Genomic DNA, 19,893 nt, shown 5'->3' with positions numbered 1-19,893 from the left:
CCAACCACTGCTGGCTGATGGGAAACGCGTCACTAACTGGGCGCCGCTTGTGATTTTTTCCGCGAAAGTCGCACCAGACACCCAGTCTGTAATACTGCAAATGCAAAGGCTTTCATCAGTGGGCCATAGGCTCAATCACCATTGTGTTACCTCATTCGGCGATAGATAGAGACTTAACAGACGTTTATTTAAATGAAAATCTTCAAGATTATTACGTTAGGCTAAAGTATTCAGCTCGTCAGGTGATTGTTGCACACCTTAATGTTATCTAACCTTGTTTATTTCAATGTTACATCATTGTTAATGGTTGAAAACCTCACATGATGTTCCTCTCGATAACAAAGAATCTGCTCTCTCTCTCCCCCCATCACACCTGTCACATGATACATGACTGAGCAAGAATCGGGACACATGTCAAAATCAGTCTCTTTTACTGAGTGACAATAATGAAGGAAAAAACTTTTACAGTGATGCAAACTTCAAAGTTTTAACACTCAATCACAAGAAAATAAACTTGTTGAAGTAAAGGTATAAATACATAAAGTTTGCAGGATAATCAGGTGACCTTATGACAGCAGGTACACACCTCCACATCATATGACAGTGATGTCATTCACAGAGCTCCGACCACATGTGAGCCTCCTCTCCAGCCGTCCTGAATCCACTTCTGGGTTTATGAGCCTCAGTCACCTATGAACACAAACAACATTCTTTACCCCTGCCCCACTGAGCACAATGAATCACGCGCGTCTTCTGTCATCTTCATGAAGAAACATTAACCAGGATTTGATGTGCGCAAAGTGCGACGCTAGAGGAGATATTGCCTGTTATTGCCTTTTATCTTCAGCTTGATAACAGAACTGTTGACTTTTGTGACACGCACAGGGTTGCGAATAAAACCAGGAAGCAGGACTCGCTCCTGGAGGGATGGGGTCTGTATATAAGGAAGTAGCTCGGCAGTATAGGGTTCATTGCCGTCTGAGAACAGTAGCTTGGAAACAGGAAACATGAGACTCTTGGTGGCGTTAACATGCTTTGTGGCAGGCTGCCTGGCCCAGGAGCCTCACCCATGCAGTAAGTAAACAGAGACAGAGAGAGGAAGCTGATTTTGTTTTTATTTTTTATGCAGAACGTGTTTCCTGTTTTCTACAGCGATCAGGTGCATCTAATGTCAAATGCAGTGTTGTAATTTCCGTTATTTATTTCCACATTACAGCAAGTCCTCCTCTGCTGACCGGGGGGCTCAGTGTGGTGAGTGTTTCAAAGTGTCTTTCATGCAACATGAGAGCGTGATGAAAAAGACGTATGTGAAAGAGGGAGACTTTATACTCACCTGGCTCTTCTTTCTCCAGTCCACACAGAATGAAAAGCTGTTTTTCTACGCCGGATACATGTACGATGCCATCGGACAGCGGATACGTCTCTATGAGATGGGCACCATGGACAACCAGACCTTCACCTATGACGTTCTTCTGCACTTTAGAGAGGTGACCAAACAATCACGAGAGCGTCCCAAATGTTTGCAGTTTAGTCTCATTTGGTTATCTTCTCTAATGTCAGTGAAAGCTTCTTTATGCAAATGCAACAAACAGGTTTCACTAGCAAAACAGGAGCAATAATAAGTTCCAGTGCAAAGGTGCTCGATAGGGACTTCTTTTATTGCATCCTCATCCGTCTCTCCAAACGTAATGTGCGCACAAATATACTGTGGTAAATCATTTACATGCTCATCACATCAACAAAACTCAAATTTTAATCTATCACTATCTATCGCCGAATGAGGTAACACAATGGCGATTGAGCCTATGGCACAGACTGGGTGTCTGGTAGTGTTGTGTCATTGGCGATTCTTTTGAACGGCTCTTTGGTGCGAACGACGGGAGCTGAGAGCCTTTCTTTTTAAAGCTGTCCCCAAATTTCACTTCCCCTCCTACAGGCCGCTTTTTCCAGATGCATACGTGCAGCAGAATCACATGCTGCCGACGGTGAGCGACCTTATAACCCTCCACCAAGTTTTTTTGATGACATCTCTGTCGTCATGCAGAGTTGTAATCATAATTTATTGGCAAATCAGTGAAGTTGATTATTCTGCTGTTTCCTTTTAAAATGTAAAAGCGCTTAATTTTAAATATGCATGCGTTGACGCGGGAGAATATAGTGCAGGCGGCAACGATGAGCCGCTCACGGAAAGGAACGGAGCCATACAATCCGGCTCCCTTCAAAGAGCCGTAAAACTTAAGCGGAAAAAAATCACAAATGGCGTCCAGTTAGTGACGCGTTTCCCATCAGCCAGCAGTGGTTGGTCTGCCAGAGAGGGTAGGCGGAGCTAAGCAGCTGCTTTTCCGCTCTCTGCAAGTGTTGCGAGTAAACAGTAATCTACTATGGCTGAACAAACAAAGAAAAGATGGATGACTACAGATACAACTTCAACAAGAAGTGAAAGTCCAAAGAAGAAGAAACAAACTCGACGCTCAGATGAAGCAAACAGTCTGAAAAGGAAAGCGACCGTCAGCCAGGAAAATCAAGAGTTACAACCGGAGCCAACCGTGGACGTCACACATGCAGCACTGTCTGGATATCTGGGAAGTGTGCTCCTGCAATTACCGTTTATCGCCACAGGTGCCGCCAAAGAGAACGAAACTGAGATCTTCAAGATTATAACTTTAACTGCATAAATCCATCTGGATACAAGAAATTCTTTAACTCAAATCCAGATGTAAGGCCTTAGATTAAAGCTATTATACAGTCATGTGTGAAGCTTTTAACCCCTAGCTTTTCCACAGTTTGTGTTGTTGCATGAATTTACATCCTGGATGGATTAAATGTGTATTTAATCTATAAACAACAAACTTTTATACTTCACAAGTTGCAATGAATCAAAATGAGTTATAGTTGACCTAATCCAACAACTTCCCTCCATCAGCATGTCATGTATGAGATCAACGACAAGGACAAGACCTGCAAGAAAAGCCCTCTGAAGGCCGACTTCATGCCTCTGGCCATCCCAAAAGACGCCTCTCTGCTGGGCCAGTTTGTCCTCGGCAGCTCGTCTGGACCCGGAGAAGGACTCCTGGTTAACACTTGGGCCGCAGACATGCCCGACAAAGCAGGTCAGAGAGCATGTAATGGTTGGACTTATCTCAACAGTTTTTTGTGTTGTTCAAAATATTCATTTTCATCTTATTTCTATCTGTGACCCTACAGGAAAATATCTTAGCACAGTGACTGAATTTGGATGCATCCCTGTCAGCGTTTTGTACCACACGGACAAGTTTGGATGGACGGTTACAAGGTTAGTTTACATTTACATCAACAACAAAAAAGACCTCTGTGAGTGACTCATAAACTGTGGAAAGATGCTGAGGTAGCCACAGTGACCCTGGTTGACAGTCTGCCTTGGTAGGGACATGTCAGTCACAGGTACCCCGCCCTAAGGCATTTTACCCTAATACCCAAATGGGACCATCATTTACTAAATGATCATAATATTGTATTGCGGAGATACTCAAAAGTCGGCTTGTTTTCCCGTCTGGTTTTACGCGGATTTATGTGTGAGGCAAGTGGGGTCGTCCCCTGCTGGCCGTTAGAAAGAAGGCAGGTTAAAGGCGCTCAAGCATTGGCTACCAGAGGCTATGTCCACATCTTTCGTACGAACGGGCCAGATATTTTTCACATTTTTCAGAACATTCAAATGAACATTGTGTCTTTCTGTTCACCAGCTACTTCAACAACGTCATCGGGCTTTCAGACCCCAGTCTGCTCAACCCTCCGTCCTTCTGCCTGGGTGAAGACACCATGATTGAGGAGGAGCCGGTTGACTTCCTCAGCCTGTTCCAACGAAAGCCTTAAGAGCCTCCCTCAATTAATCAGATGAAGTTCCTGAATTATAGCTTTGTTATGTGAAATAAATCTTTTTAACTGCTGCTTAGAGTGTGTGCAATTCCAAGCAGCTTGAGTTCAGCATTTACAGAGTTTTACTTTTCATATTTTACTCAGATAATTTTCAAATTAAAAGCTGGAATATTTCCTTACTCCAGACTGCATGCCCCGGACCCCAAATGAATGCTGATGTTACCGTCTGCAAGAATGTTTTAAATGTTTAAATATAATTCACAATAAAATTACATATAATAACATGCACTTTTTATGAATAAAAGAATATTTTACATTGTGTCTAAGTTTAATGACAACAAACAGTCTGATCATGTTAGCACGAAAGCGAAGCACGAGAGGAATTAAACCGCTTATAGAAAAGAAATAACATCATCACCACATCAGTACAAAACCAGGTTTTGAAAATGTCATTGTGATGAATCTCGCTCTTTTTGGATAAAAAGTTAAGAAATAAACGTTGAACCAAAAAGTACGACTTGTGCAAAATATCATATTTCATGCATAAGGAGTTTATCTCTGGTTATCTTAGTAAATGCAATTGAATCAGTGCTTCATCGGTGATTCCTGCATCACTGATTCCAGCTGTCATTAGGCGAGAGGCAGGGTTGCATCCTGGACAGGTTGCCGTCAATCACACGCTGATAGACCAAGTCCCCAATGATCCACATCTGTACGATGTGTCATTGCCACTGCACAGCGACAAACATGCCTGTCAAAACAACTGGAGAAAGTTTCATTTTAGGAGTCGACATGGAAACCTGCAAAACCAAATGGAAACAAATCCGGGGCACGGGGAGAACATGCAAACTCCCCACAGAAAGGCCCACTACGTTGCAAGTTTCAAGTCTTCTTCAATACAGCATTTTGTACATTATGGTCCCATTTATAGTAAAGCAGGTCACGCTTAAGAGTTTGGCTACCAGTGATTGACAAGTCACAGCCACAGCTGCGTGTCAACCAGGGTAGAGGTGGAACAATGTGTGTTTACTGGTCGTCCAAAATCTGGCCATTCTGTGCTGCTGGTTGGCCCAAGGATTGAAATAATGTTAGTTGCATGGAAGCCAAATGATTAAAGATTAACATATGGATTTGAGTTTACAGCCTATATTTCACTTTGATGCCAAAAGACATAAGCACACACTTGAGTATTAGGGTTGAAACCAACCTTTATTTTGAAACCAGCCTTTATTTTGTTACGCCACTGAGGACTCAGAGAAAACCTGGCAGCGGATGCAGACTGGGAGCCTCACCAGCTTTGTTTATAAGGAAGTGAGCTCTCTGAAGCAACAGCATATTTGCCTCCCTGTGCAGACGGAAGAGTCACCACCATCAGGCAGCATGAGAGCCCTCGTCCTGTTTGTGTGCCTGTCAGCCGGCTGCCTGGCTCAGAGACCACAGCAATGCAGTAAGTACAACAACGCGCGTTAATATGCCTCGGCGATCCCCCTTGATGTGTTAAAGCTGGAAATGTGTTGCAAGCTTAGCAGAGATGTGATGTGATGCTCTTTAACGATAGTCTAACTTCCTTTGGCAGCATCCCCACCACTGCTGACTGGAAGCATGTCTTTGGTAAGGTTTGTCTTTGTACACAAGTAACTATGCACCTCACGTGATATTAAAAAGGTTTATTTGCAATACTAATTTGGAGAAATTAGGTCAAGTTTTTCTCGCTAAATTGAGACATTTTTGTTACTCTTCAAGTCGACTGCAAATGAGAAGCTGCAGGTCTTTGCCAAGTACAGCTACGATGCGCTGGGGAAGCGCATCCGCCTCAGAGAGATTGGAATATATGGCAATAAGACCTTCATAATTGATTGGCTTCTGCTCTACAGACAGGTAATAACAACTCATAGGGAGATCTTCATCAGGAGGAGTTATGTACAACACAGTAGCCGTGTAATGCTATCTTGTCTTCCAGGGTGTTGTGTATAAGATCAACTCCAGGAACCGCACATGTATCAAGAAGCCACTGAGTGTCGACTTCCATCCGCTGGAGGTCCCAAAGAACGCCACCCTGCTGGCGCAGGTGGTGTTGGGCAGCTCCTCCGGCCCAGGACAGGGGGTCCTGGTCAACACCTGGGCAGGAGAGAAGCAGATGAAGATAGGAAAAGGTAAAAGGAAACGGAGACAGTAAAACTGCTAGTCATGTGGTGTCTGCAGCACATGACATTCTGTGATTCCTTTGTTCTCATGCCTTTAAACCTGCTCGTCTGGTTGTGTTGCCTCAACTCACTTGTGACCAACTTCTTTGTTTTTTTGTAGCAAAGTACATGAGCACTGTCACCGAGTTTGGATGCATTCCAGTCAGCAGTCTGCTTCATACAGACAAAACTGGATGGATGGTGACCAGGTCAGTGCATTCACATGACAACTCACAAACAGGAAGTTTGAGATTTCATTTTTTTTCAGGAAGCTTTTTTGAAAAAAGAATCAAGAGAATGGAGTCAAAGATAACACAGGAGAACTAACAACACTAGTAATAACCACATTTCATTTACTTGGCTCTAGAGCAGAATTATTAAAGCTACAGTACACAACATGATTTAATAAGAATGTGGTTAAAATAACTCATTTTGATAATAGCATTTCCCTTACAACATTAAATTGAGATGTTGATTGCTGATCTGTGACTGTAAGCGCTCGCCCCTTTGTTTTTAGTTTGTTAAAAAATTCTTCCGGCCTGAATCAAACTACCAATCAGTTTCCACGTAACTGGCCAACCACAGCGACTCTGTTCAAACTCTTCCGGCTTCCACGTGAGGAACTATGGCAACAAAGAGAGCCCTAAATAAAAAGACGGATCAGACGAGTGTAAGGGGCAGAAGAGCCATGCAGAGTCTGCCTTGTTCCTTCTTGACCGGTAACGGTAGCTCTTACGATAACAGCTAACAGTAGCATTAAGCTCCAACACCTAGAGGTACAAAGGTGGTCCACACCAAGAATCATAATGAGAACTTTAGTTGTATTTGAACATTTTGCGCGTGCATGTTAGGTGTAGACGAGTGATACAGAGAGGCATCAGAATGTTCATGTTGCTTACCGCTGCTTTGATCTGTTTTCTTACTCTTAGCTTCTTCAACAACGTGATCGGACTCTTGGACCCCCAGCAGCTCCTCCCTCCACCCTTCTGCAGAGGTGCCAGGCTGGAGACAGAGGACGGAGAAGATCCGGTGGACTTCTACAGCTTGTTTTCCGAAATGTAGTGCACTGTGATGATGACCACTGTAGGCTATATGACTCTTTGCACTAACTATAACTGTTTTAGGGGCAGATGATTTGTCTTTGGGTTAACTTCCTGTCCATTTGTTTTGGGTTTAAAGTCTTTCTTTCTGTATGTGTGTGTAGACAAGTGATTATGTCAAATCAAGGTGAAGACAGAGACGATATGCACTGTAAAATTTAACTTGCAACACTACAAAACATACAATCACATGTCAAATGTTTCAGGTTTCAAGCTGTTTTAAACGTTTTTCCATCGTTCAGCTCGACTGAACATCAACTTCACCTTTTTAGATCGCATTTGCATGCTGACATTACACAAAGCACAGCTGTGGCTGGCGGTGATGTCATCAGTTGTGCCTGTATTTGGTCATAAATCAAAGTATTGAGTTGACTGGGAAGCGAGCTGTTGCAGCTGCTAGTACACTTACTGTGTGTGGGTCTCTGTGGGTGTTACACAAAACAAGCAATGTGCTGATGTGCTGAATAAACATTTTTTTCTCATATTTTTTTCATTTTTGCAAGACTAATATGGGAAGTTGTGCAACCTTTTTATCAGTCTTTCTGCAACATTCCTGACCTCTCTATTCTGGCTAACCACCAAGGTAATCATCTAAGTTTGTAGACTTTTATCGAATCAAAAGTTGCCTTGAACTTTTCAATCTGTAGTAGAAGCTGTAAACAACATATCGCGCCTCATATCCTTCAGCTGTGTGGGCTAACAAAGAGCTAGCTAAAAAATAAATATGAGCTGCGTCCCAATCCAGGGGTGAAGCCTTCGAAGGCCGTATTTGAAGGCTGATTGTGTCACTGAAGCGCGTTGAAGGCTGTCCCAATTCGAAGGCTCCTTCAGATGCGGGCAACAAAAGCTGGAGGAGGTTCTTCAAAATAATACAGAGGAGCCAAAAACCCTGGAGACATGTGTTGCTCAACAGAGTTTAAACAGAGGTTGCACTGAACCAGGCGGAGGAGGCCTTGACTGGAGGAAAGGTCCTGTATCTGTGAGTCTTTAAATCACAACCAGCAGGCCCTCGCGAAGGAGGACAAATGAGCAAGAGGCAGGCGACTTATGAATCTAGATCATCAGATGAAGGCGATCCACAAACTCTTAACTATCCCCTTATACTTTATACTAGTTAGCCTAGCTTAGCATTAAAATTGGAAAAGATTAGCCTGACTCTGTCCACATTCACCCATTCACACACACATTCATACACTGATGGCAATCTCCAGTCATATCTATGCCCATTCATACCCGAGGGCTATGCCACCTGGAGCAATTTGAGGTTCAGTGTCTTGCCCAAGGACACTTTGACATGAGACTGTAGCAGTCAGGGATCGAACCTCCAACCATCCGATTGAGAGACGACCAACTCTACCACTGAACCGCAGCCGCCCTGTTCCTTTACTGAAGTTTTTGGCTTTCAAAGAGTTCTGTGCTGCGACTATTTGGAGGCAACCGGTGGTCATATTGTCTGTCTACAGTCCACGTGTGCCTGGACTCCTCGTGGTTATCTGAATTCTTTATGCTTTTTGCTGTTTTCAGGGGGTTGGAATAAGTAAGCTGTATAGCAGGAATATACACACCGATCAGCCACTGACAGGTAGAGTGAATAACATTGATTATCTCATTACTACGGCCCCTGTCAGTGGGTGGGATGTGTTAGTTGTCCTCAAAGTTGATGTGTTGGAAGCAGGAAAAATGGGCAAGTTTAAGGATGTGAGCGACTTTGACAAGGGCCAAATTGTGATGGCTAGACGACTGGGTCAGAGCATGTCCTGTTGCCATGACATCAGCACACCTTCAGAGGACTAGTGGAGTCCATGCCTCGATGGGTCAGGGCTGTTTTGGCGGCTACACACAATTAGGCAGGTGCTCATAATGTTATTGGCAGGTGTGTGCTTCATGTTTGTGTTGAATAGACTTTCTGTAAACAATGGCACAGCATACTTATAATCCCACAGGTATTTGATAAGTATAAACTCTCTGCCTGCTGAGGGTCGTTTCACAGCACACGTGGTGTACAGGAAATGCAAAAACAGCAAGGTCCAGAAGACACAAAATAAACACATTAGTAATAAGAAGAAGGGTAACTGTAGGTGAATCTAATCTCCAATAACACTTGAACTGCCCCTACTTCTTGATGGATGGAAGTAATTTGATAGTGTTTCTTTTGGCTTGTGCTTTCTGTTTTGCACGGCATTAAGGTATGGTGCATTTGTGTTGTAAAAATAATTTATGTATTTCTCAATGTGCTTGTTTTACCTTAGTATTTAAATTATTTAACTCGTTACATATTGTGTTGTCAAAATGGTAATGTTTTCTTTATATGCTTCTTTTGAATCCATTTGCTCATGTTTTTCTTAATGAGTTCTACCTCCTTTAAAATTATTCACAGGTGATGTTTTACCTCTCTGTAACAGAACAAATCTACAATCAGTAATTTAACTCATTCCTTCTGATTCCTTCCTATAAAAAAACAAAAACCTTGTGGTTGGACTCTGTACCCACTTTTGACTTGTGGTTGGGAGAAATGGCCAACACTTGGAGTCTCAAATGGAGACTGAGATTTTATAATGAGGACTGAGGAAAAGTGTTTGATAAGATCCGGGACCTTTTACTAAAATATTTGTATGGTAAGGATTAAAGTATGGCCGGTGTAAACCATTCTGCTGCGTATATCCGCCCTTCATTTTACACACTGTCTTTTAGTATTATTTTTTTAACGCTGCTTTACTCCTAGTTTAAGTTTGGACATGACTCTTGATATCAGGGACTTAACCTGTGTTTCTTTTGGGGTGGGGTGGCTGGGAGATTCTTGGTTGTGTTGTCTGTGTTTTTCTATATGCAAAAAACAATAAATATATTTTAAAAATATATTCAAAGGTGCAAGTGAATGGTGGTGAAGTACTTCCTATTATAATTTGGCATGCCTCATACAGATAAGACAGCCTGCCGGCCACTAGATGGCAGTGGAGGACAAGTAATAATACAAAGAGAGAAACGACCAGATCATCAAACTTTTACTAAAAATAGATTTATAGTAAATGGAAATTATATCACACAAGTATAATAAAACAGTTGTACTGTGTGTATGTGTGCCTCATTAATTACTGAGACTTTTAGACAATTAAATGCATCACATCCCAGGTACAGACAAAATGAATCTTGCAGTATGATTGAGTCGAGACCGCAAAACAAATTACGGTCCTGTTTAATTTAATAATAATTTATTCATTTGGTATTACGACCGTCAAGAAAGGCAGAAAGGATCTGCTATACAACAGGGCGAGGAGTCACTTGGTAGCAGTAGTAACACACTCCCCTCAGCTCCCCGACTTCCTGCACCCCAATATCTGCTGCCTTCACCCCCTGCTCCTGTGCTACAGTCTCCAGCCACACTAGCCTGGCATCAGGGTCCTCATCAGAGAACTGGAGCAGAGATCCTGAGCTCCGCAACACCTTCAAACACTGCTTCAGCACCTGACCTGCCTTCCCTTTCCCTTCCTTAGACCTCAACAAGGCGTCCGTGGTACCCTTGTCGACAATAAGGTCCACACTGCTGGATCCAAAGTGCTTGTGAAGCTGTGTGCAGTCCAGTTCTACAAACTCAAGCTGAGAGGAAAGATTGGAAGGTTCAATGGCTTTGGCTTGGACGTGTTCCTGCATCAGTCGCACAGCTATGGGGGAGATGTCAGCACAAGTGACCCGGACTGGGAGAGAAGAGTGTCTGTAAATACAGGGCCCGAGAGCAGAGGTGCCACAGCCCATATCCAGGATTTGGAGCAGAGCTTCTGGACGGGGCTCGCTCTGCAAGAGAGGCATAATGAAGTCTCGGACAGAGTTGAAGCCGAAGAACCACTCAAAGTTTTTGAAGGTCTTGCTGCTGTTCTCGGTGTAGAAGCGGTCCCAGGTGGCTTTTTTATCCATGTTCTCAATCAGTTCAGCTAGGAAGACACAAAGACAGAATAGTTAGAAAGCTAGTAGTTGAACATGAGCAGTAAACATAGATACAACAAACCTTAGTGAATTCATGCAGAGATCTGTCACATAAAGAGGGACTTTATTCTTGAAACTTTCTTAAAAACTTAATTTGCCAATCAATTAATTTGTGATATTTTTCTTATCTTGTAACATGGGATTTCTTTAGAAGCTGCTGCCAATATCTATATGATTAAAATTAGGGATGAACAGTATTGAATCTGCCGATGGCAAAATGACATTTTCATGACGATAATATCGTGCATCCCTTATAGAAATCTACTACATTAAAGATATGTGTGTTTTTACTATTACTACTTCTACTATTATACTAATGCAGACTTATAAGAACACTGCATTGATTCTACATTTATAAAAGTTATACCAGTTATTCTGTTCTCTTCTTTAGGGTTTAGTTTTTATAATTTTGTCCACCCTGTTTTTATCAATAACATTATGCTAAATAACAGACGTGACTTCAGTATAATGTATAACTAAGTCCTCTAAAATGGTCATAAAATCAACCAACACCTCTCTTACATAGTTGAAGCTGTATTTTAAAAAATAAAGCTCTTGGATGAATGTTTAAGATTTAACCTTAAGGGATCTATCCCACTGAAGTCACTCATAACGTAAAGCTAACCCAATGTAGCTAGCATACTAGCTAGCTCACAGCAGTAGCACTGACATGTGTTCTTGCAGTCACAACACCGATACAGACAATGTAAGGTCAACATAGCTCTCTTTAACCAGATAACAATTCTTGGTTTAAACGTACTTGTAAGAGACGAGTGCTGTCGTGCACATGCTGCAATTATTCTTCTTCCTGACAACCTCAGCGACTTTGAAAACGGAGACATTTTCCCTCTGCTACTTTACCGTAGGTCGAAAGACAGAGGTCTCACTCTGCCAGTATTTCTTGATACCTGCAGCGAAGTTGTCGTATTCGAAAGCGGTCTTGAGAGAGTATCTGCTGTTTTACATGACGATCTTTGATGAGTTCAGTCGCTCCTGCGCATGTGTAAGAGCAGGTGTAAACAAAGTGGAGCAACTACCGTGTTATACTTGGACTGGAAAGTAGGCATTCAGTTGAGTGTCTTATTTTTAAAGTGGATTTCTTCCTTTTATCCGTTTGTGTGTAGCTACAGCATAATGTCAAAATACAACTAAGGTTTATGAGGTATATTTCTTTGCTATTCTTGCACTTAACATAGCCATTGTTTATTAGTTTAAGTCTCCTTTAATATATAGCAGGTACTATGTGAAGGATGTTTTAACTGCTCAAAGTGTTCTGAAAAACGATCAGTTTAAAATACATGAAATTAAAATCTTTAAAAACTATTACTCAGTTATTAAACACAAATGAAAGCAATCAGAAATGCAAATAATCGTTTTAATGTAGCCCAAAATTCAACTTATCTGTAAAAAAAACAAACATGACAAGAAATAAGATGTAAATCCCTTTAATAAAACTCAATGAAACGCAGTGTAACAAAGGAAAAGAATCCAACATAAAGCAAGTAGATAACATTTACAACCACAAAAGAAAAAAAAAAACCTGTACAACTCTAAATGCCTGGAGTCACTTCTATTTTTCCAAAGAGTTTTTTTAATTAACCATGTCGTGATGACTGAGGGTAAACTGGGGGGGGAGATGGGGAAGGGAGGCATGTAATGTGATTTTATCTTTTATTTTTTCAAATACATGAGTGTAATCTCATACACAGATGTACGTTTCATCCACGTGGCTGCTGAAGTTATTTTTTTAAATCCACCACTGTAGCGTTCAGCAGGAGGAGGATGAGGCGGGCTGTGGGCCGGGAGTGTTATTTGTACAAGATGTCGTAATGGCCGGGTCTATAGAGGAGGAAGATGCGTGGGTCGCCGCCTTCGGGGAAGACGTGGTGATTGACTGTTCCTCCCTCTCCTCTGTCCATGTACTCCACCAGGATGGATACGTCTAGGGCCTGGGCTAAGGCGATGATGTGAATGTGGTCACTTTCTTTAGACATTGGCTCTACCTCCTAAAGAGGAAAAGAAAAAACAAGCACATTAAGCGTGGAGTTTGACAATGGAATTTCAAGTGTAAGACATTAAAAACTCATCATACATTATTATAATTAAAACTTAATTCGTATTTACCCAGGCATAGCTGATTGACTAGAAACGTTCATATGCATACAAAAACGAGCATTATCTATGTTTGTAGAGCTGTTATGTGAAACTCTTTGAACATTAAACAGCCATTAGCTTAAATCAAGCAGCTACTTTGTGTACAGAGTTTAAGGATACAATATGTAGCTGGGGACATTTTTTTAACTAAAGATGTTCCCAAACAGTCAAAGCACTGGCCAGGGAGGGAATGAGAGTGGGACTATGTTACTCTATATGACCTACAAAAGCAAACCAGACCATCAGCAACAAGACTGATTATTTCTGTAGTTATTTTTAATGCCTGAAACCGCTGGTGGGGGTTAGGTGTCAGACCACACTCCCTTTGTTTTGTGACAGAAAGCAGGATGAGATTTTTTTGTTAAAAAACACCACAAAAGCATGTACAGGACAAAATCAGCAAAGGAATAGAAGCACAGATTTGTCCACAGGGGGCGCCAAAGTCAACACAAATGGAAAGTTCCTCACAGGAGCTTTAATCTGTGCTCTGTACAGATCAAACCCTACTGTTCGGCAGACATTTGATTAATTACACAACTTAAAATATTGCTGTCAAATACAGTTTTACTGATGCTAAATTTCGATGCAGAGTTACAGTGAAAAAGTAAAGACAAAGTGTTGTGCCTGACTCTGAAGTGTTGACATTTCTCATGCTGGATTATAAAGTAAAACAGAACTTTATTAATCCCGAAGGAAATCACAGTGCCAGATAGCTCCAGAAATACAGTACAAATTAGAGAAATGCAAATAACTCAAATATAAGTGAAAATATAAAAGTGTATGGGTTGGTGCAAAAGAGACAGCCTGATAGAAAAACAATATAACAATAGTAATTTACAGAAGTAGGCAGTAAGTGATGGTGGTAGTTATTAGTAGTAAGAACTTTTATTGCACAAGATTATGAATTTAAAGATACTGCATGATGTAGCATGTAACTTCAAATAATTAAGAAAGATTATACCGCTCCTGATACTGCACATGGTACTAATAAATAAGCGGAAGTACATGATAAAGCATGTTGTGTTATCTTACGGACGAACAATCCTGCATTGATTCAGTGACAGAACAAAAACAGAAACACATTCCCCAGCTGCTTCTGCAACACTTGGTGCTGCAGTTTTAGGTTGCATGACTTTTTCACACCTGTCTTTCGAATAAGCGACCTGGAATTGATTTCTTTGCAGTGCTACAACAGGCTTGAAGGAAGTGAGCAAGCAATGCGTATGTGTGCACCACAGAGACCACATCTAGAAATCTACGGCCACAGAAATGGGTTAGACGGTGTCAATATTTCATTGTATATTTGCTGCTTTGTATCAAACAGGGCTTTCACTTTGATCGCTGTGTCGGCATGTATTTTGCCAGAAGCTGCAGGACGTTGCTCTCGATAACAAAAAGTTTGCTCAACGATAGTAACCTAGTCTGCTGTAGTTTGTGGATGTTAATTTAACCATGCTGCATAAAATTCAGTATCACAGCGCTGTGTTTGTGGCTTTGCCTGAGTCACACAACACGAGCCCTGCAGGTGTAACCAGTACAAAGACGCACATAAATCCACTTTGGGAACAGTCCACATTGATTCAATGTGGCAAAAGCAGCGAGTATTTTTGTGGAGTAAAACACTTGTAATGCACAGCAGAAGGATTTATGTTTGGCCATACAGATACTAGTATTGAAAAGACGCAGCTTTTTAAATGATATACTTTTTTGTCTAGTTATTGCAACAATTTCTAAATGAAACAGAACCTCAGATTTCTCCAAAACCTTGTATTAAATGACGATAAAGTCTAACGGAAAAAACACTAAAAAAAAAAGAACAAATCAAGCTGCAAGGAAATTAAATCTGGCAGGCAGGAAGCACAGCCTCCTGAAACGCTCTCTATGAGGTTTTAAGCCACGTGGCGGTCAAATCAAAGACATGTTGCAGACCCAAAGGCATGCAGATGTCAACAACAACAACAGCACAACAATTTCTGATCAAATGTGGGCCATCATGTTGCATTGTGAGTAATGTAGATGTCATGTTTTGACGTGGAAGAATGCATTAAATTAAGAAGATAACTATTAAAAAGCTTTATCTTAAGAAATGTGATGATACTTAGGAAGGAGACGTTCATTAAAAGTCCATCAAACTGTAAATTCAACAAACCCACCTGCTGACAGAATTCCTTGACAGAGCGCCCTCCCTCTATGAAGTGCTGAAAAAAGCCGTGCTCTCGCTGCAGGTAGCCCGAGGTGAGCAGCCGAAGGTACACGACCACGTAGTCTGAAACGTTCTGGTCGTTGAAGGAGTTCAGCACCTCCTGCAGGGTCGGCTGTTTCTCACAGAGTTCGATCAGGTCCATGAACTTGGAGTAAAGACATTAACATCATTAGATCCACGTTTACATTAACAGCTTGCCAACTTAGTATCCAACTGGCCAAGTGTAGTGTGTCTGGCTGCTCCAGCTGACCAAATACATCATGAACTTTGGCAGACCACTTAGAGTTGGCAGGATAACAAGCAATTTACTGCCACTTCTGATAACATAATTTAAATAGCATCACATATTTAATACTACGAGATACGCGATACACAGTGTGTTTTTTTATGATCAGAATGAGACATCAATAAAATAAATCATAGATTTGGTTCACTTTAACAGACAAAACAATTTTCTCACACAATTTGCTACTACAGTTATATCCTCATTTACCATTAAACAATGTACATTTAAGGGATGCATAACATTACCTTTGCATCACTGGAATTATTATTGGTCCCAAATCAACAATAACAGTAGGCAGAGTAATATGTGAATTTACTACAAGAAAGACTTGGGGGGAATTCACTAAAGGATTGAGCTGCTTTTGCGCCCGCTAAATGTGCAAATGACACGAATGACACAAAAAGACTCCTCAATCGCCAAGCACACGCAGAGGGTTAAATGCACCCCAAAGTGCGCTGCAGAGCAAACAGCGTCTCTGTGCTCCGGTGCCGTTTGCAGTATTATAATGGCTGTCACGCTCTGAGTTTCCAGTGATCATGACGACAACTCCGCCTTTTCTGTGATCAAAAAATGTATCGGTCCGTCAAAACAATCTGTTAATAATATATTGTCATTATCATTATAATCGGGAGACCAATCAGTCCGGGGCTGTGCGAGGCTCAACCCCAGCACACGGGCACACTTTGTACACGTGTGGAGCCGTTACGCATGACGGGGATTATTATATGGACGAGCTGCTGTTGCGCGCTCGTTAAAAAAAATGCAGCTGCGTTACAGAGAGAGAAACTAGTAAACACCTGTCGAGTCTGGACTTTACAATAAACTGTTAAAAGAGCTGCCCCCTCCTCTCCCTGCTCATCATCGATCTGTGCATGGAGTTGAGATCCGTCAGTGTGGATCTCAGTTAATACCTGACAGCAGAGACAGCACAGACAGCTTCTCTCCACACAAAACCAAACTTTATGGCCGTGTTTGTGCTTGAATATCATTACTGCAATTTGGGAATTGGACCTTGAGACGGCACAGATAGCGGGGGCAATTCATTCTTAGTGAATTCCCCCCTAAATGGTCTCTGCCAAACTGAGTTGGACAATGACAGTGTATGCAACAGGCAGGAAACTTACAGTATTATGGAAGTCTTCAATGGTAAACTCAGTGAAACCCTCGTTAACCAAGTCCAGTTTACTTTTGGATGCAACTGCTTTGAACCTAATGGGACAAAAAAAATATGTTAAACTTCAACTATACTGTAAAACAGTGAAAGGACGAGACAAACTGAAAGAGAACGGAGACCAACAGCTTCTGCGGTAACGCAGTAGCCACGGTGGTACTCACTTCTGAAGCTCTTTGCTGTCATCTAGCAGGGATTCGAGATGTGCGAAGCCAAAAGCTCTGTAGAAACAGTTCCCATCGGGTCGCGTCTTACGAATGTATGAGTATTTTTTATATAGGTCCTGCAAAAATAAATAAATAAATAAATGACCATACAGCAAAATCAATTTTGGCTCATTTTGTGGCTGTGGATAAAATTACACCCTGGACCGTGGAGGAAATGCACCCTGATGTGGCTGCAGAAATGTGATAGCAGGTGATGCGGTTTGACTGACCTTGATCTTGAGCTGATAAACTGTGTCATCATCAGCGTACTCCCTCTGCAGCACTGACAGGTCCTGTCTGTCCGACACTAAAGGGTTACTGTTGGCTATCTAAACACCCACACAGAAACATAGTTAAAATTAGTACATGCACCAAAAGCAAGTTAACTCATTGATGACCTTTATGTGTTGGGGCAACAGTTGACAAACAAAAGAAGGTTCACATATATACTTTCGTTATTCAAAACTTCCCCTGTCATTTTCGAGCTGTCTACACATCGACACTATCCTGGATGTTTTAATTGTATAACATATGTCTAAAACCTGGAAACGTCCTGATGTTATTGTACAGAGGCAGAATAAAAAAATGCATCTTTGTTTGTGTTAACCAACACAATGATAATTGCCATTTCCAATTAAAAGTGATATCTCACCTCCTGCTGAATTCTGTCCTGTTGAGCAATTATGGCCTCGTCATATGCGAGGCAGTTCACTCCTGTAAAAGAAGGGGGAATTAATATGAAGGCTGCAGGAGTACATAGTCTGGCATCTGGATTTAAAAGTGTGCATCAAATCAGGACATGCGGTTATAAAGGGAAAATTGATAAGGTTAAAATTTGCATCCCTTAGTGTAATGTTTAACATGCAGTAAATAAGTAGAGACAATGCTTTAGTGCTGTTTCGTTGAGATGTTAGACGTCTTCTACAAATTTACAAAGAAGCAATTAAAGTAGCAAATGGCAAAACGTACACAATTTAAAAGGATACTATTAACAAAACTAAGAAATTAATTTAGCTGAATAAAGTTAGTGGTGCAAGTGTTCAAAAGGAAAACTGGGTTGCAGGAGCCACTTGCTGTGTGTGTACGCAGGTGTTAAATGTAGGGATGCACAATATTATCGGCACATTATCTGTATCTGCAGATTATTGCTTGAAAATGACATATCGGCATAGGCCAGGTTAGGGTTAGGGGTGTGCCTTTTTTTTTGACCGGTTATTCGACAACATTAAAATGAGAACAAAAACAGATGAAATGAAAACACACGTTGAATACTTTTCTCCCTGTGAAAAAAAAAAAAGCGATTGAGAAACTTGTGCTGGACCCGCCAGTCGGGATGCTCGTGGATGTTTGCTTCGCATGTGGTATTGCATGTATTTAAGTACTGCATTGCACAATTTACTTGTAACATTGTCGTCGTCTTGGGTGAAATAGTCCCACACGCTGCTTTTCATTTTGCTCTCCTCTCAGGCTCAGCTCAGCTAACAACAACAAAACATGTGTTTCCCAAATATATATGTATATTAAATAAAAAAAGACAACATTTTATTTAACCGTGTAACTGGTAGTATTAACTGGTTAGAATTCTTAACAGTCGGTAAACGGTTAATCGGTTAAAGTGCACATCCCTAATAAGGGTACAAAAAGGTCCTTGGAAAACGTAGTTGCAGGAGCCAGTTTGCTGTGTGTATGCAGGTGTTAAATGCACCTGTGCGACCTTTAACAGCTGGATTATCCTAAACGTTAGACTAAATTTAACACAGAAGAATATGATCTTATTTAGGTTGCATATAACGCATCTCTTGGGACTACTTTGTGTTCAGGAAAGCCCCAACAATTGATGCAAGCACACTTTGTATGCAAAGTAGGCCTACATCTGGCTGTATTGTTTGGGTGTAGAGATGAGGTAGTCGAATAACCTGAACGGTAATGATGAAGTTCCCACAGAAATATAATGTCACTTTATTAAAGTAAGATACACAATTTTGGAAATCGACGTTTCATTTATTGATAAAACTTCTTCACGTAAAAAAAATGGCAAGACAATTGTTCTGGTTGGTAAAACCATTGCACCCATGTAAATAAAAAAATAACAAGAGGAGTTTTGTGTTAAAATGTTATAAAAACTATGACAAGAATAAAACATTCACGAAGTCAGCTCTATTTTCCTTTACTATTATCAAAAGCTGCTGTCACCATAAGCCAACCACGGACACACTCAGCTCATAGTCACCAGTTAACATGAAAGCAAGTTAATCCACAACACCAGCTAACGTCAGTCAGCTAAACTTGGCTAGCTCGAGCTGTGCGAAAACAAAACAAATTCTGGTCACGACGTTGTTTTAGCAATAAAAGGGGTGTTCCGGTCTTTAATACTAAGCCTATACTGTCAATATATCCTTCTGTCAAATGCCCTATGACTGTCAATTACTGTTGCCCTGTTAATAACAAAACAACCGTTTTTTCTTTGTGTAGCAATTGTTAGCTAGCTGTCGTTAGCCAACAAGCTGTGGCCTCTGTCTCCCCCTCATCGATGCATGTCAACCGCTTTCACCACGAAGAGGACAACGTCTACAACAGCGAGAGGACACTCTTACAGACGTGGGTTTATTTTCAAGAGAAATAACCGCGCTGTTTCTTTAATTTTGTGTTATAACGGTTTCTCTCACCCTCCACCTCTCCCTGTGATGATTCCTGCTGCTCCTCCGCCATCTTAGCTGTCGAGATCTGTTTCCTCCTTCTGCCTGACCTCATTCATTACAC

At 41.3% G+C, this 19,893-nt stretch overlaps 4 protein-coding genes across 4 annotated transcripts; 2 read left to right on the top strand and 2 right to left on the bottom strand.

Annotated features, from left to right (window-relative positions):
* Window positions 1–761: 761 nt before the first annotated feature.
* Window positions 762–4,168, top strand: LOC138600388 (ependymin-like). The gene is made up of 6 exons (XM_069671788.1): window positions 762–1,074; window positions 1,217–1,251; window positions 1,353–1,487; window positions 2,924–3,110; window positions 3,205–3,292; window positions 3,720–4,168. The coding sequence occupies exons 1-6, from the start codon at window positions 1,008–1,010 to the stop codon at window positions 3,847–3,849; spliced, it is 642 nt and encodes a 213-aa protein (XP_069527889.1). The 5' UTR covers window positions 762–1,007; the 3' UTR covers window positions 3,850–4,168.
* A 1,022-nt stretch (window positions 4,169–5,190) lies between these two features.
* Window positions 5,191–7,617, top strand: LOC138600387 (ependymin-2-like). The gene is made up of 6 exons (XM_069671787.1): window positions 5,191–5,299; window positions 5,429–5,463; window positions 5,596–5,730; window positions 5,813–6,005; window positions 6,157–6,244; window positions 6,965–7,617. Exons 1-6 carry the CDS (start codon window positions 5,233–5,235, stop codon window positions 7,095–7,097), a joined length of 651 nt encoding a protein of 216 aa, XP_069527888.1. The 5' UTR covers window positions 5,191–5,232; the 3' UTR covers window positions 7,098–7,617.
* A 2,564-nt stretch (window positions 7,618–10,181) lies between these two features.
* Window positions 10,182–11,955, bottom strand: cskmt (citrate synthase lysine methyltransferase). The gene is made up of 2 exons (XM_069672756.1): window positions 11,874–11,955; window positions 10,182–11,061 (listed from the first exon to the last, which is right to left on the bottom strand). Exons 1-2 carry the CDS (start codon window positions 11,953–11,955, stop codon window positions 10,391–10,393), a joined length of 753 nt encoding a protein of 250 aa, XP_069528857.1. The 3' UTR covers window positions 10,182–10,390.
* A 587-nt stretch (window positions 11,956–12,542) lies between these two features.
* Window positions 12,543–19,884, bottom strand: LOC138601217 (ubiquitin thioesterase OTUB1-like). Its single transcript, XM_069672795.1, has 7 exons — window positions 19,800–19,884; window positions 17,786–17,847; window positions 17,364–17,462; window positions 17,092–17,210; window positions 16,881–16,965; window positions 15,421–15,615; window positions 12,543–13,119 (listed from the first exon to the last, which is right to left on the bottom strand). Exons 1-7 carry the CDS (start codon window positions 19,882–19,884, stop codon window positions 12,922–12,924), a joined length of 843 nt encoding a protein of 280 aa, XP_069528896.1. The 3' UTR covers window positions 12,543–12,921.
* Window positions 19,885–19,893: the final 9 nt, after the last annotated feature.

Source organism: Semicossyphus pulcher, unplaced genomic scaffold (assembly GCF_022749685.1).
Source record: "Semicossyphus pulcher isolate SPU_LCO1_2020_fin unplaced genomic scaffold, fSemPul1.0.p SCAF_21, whole genome shotgun sequence".
NCBI classification, from domain to species: Eukaryota; Metazoa; Chordata; class Actinopteri; order Labriformes; family Labridae; genus Semicossyphus; species Semicossyphus pulcher.
The sequence above is the reverse complement of the archived record's forward strand: the minus strand, read 5'-3'. Positions and strand labels throughout refer to the sequence as shown.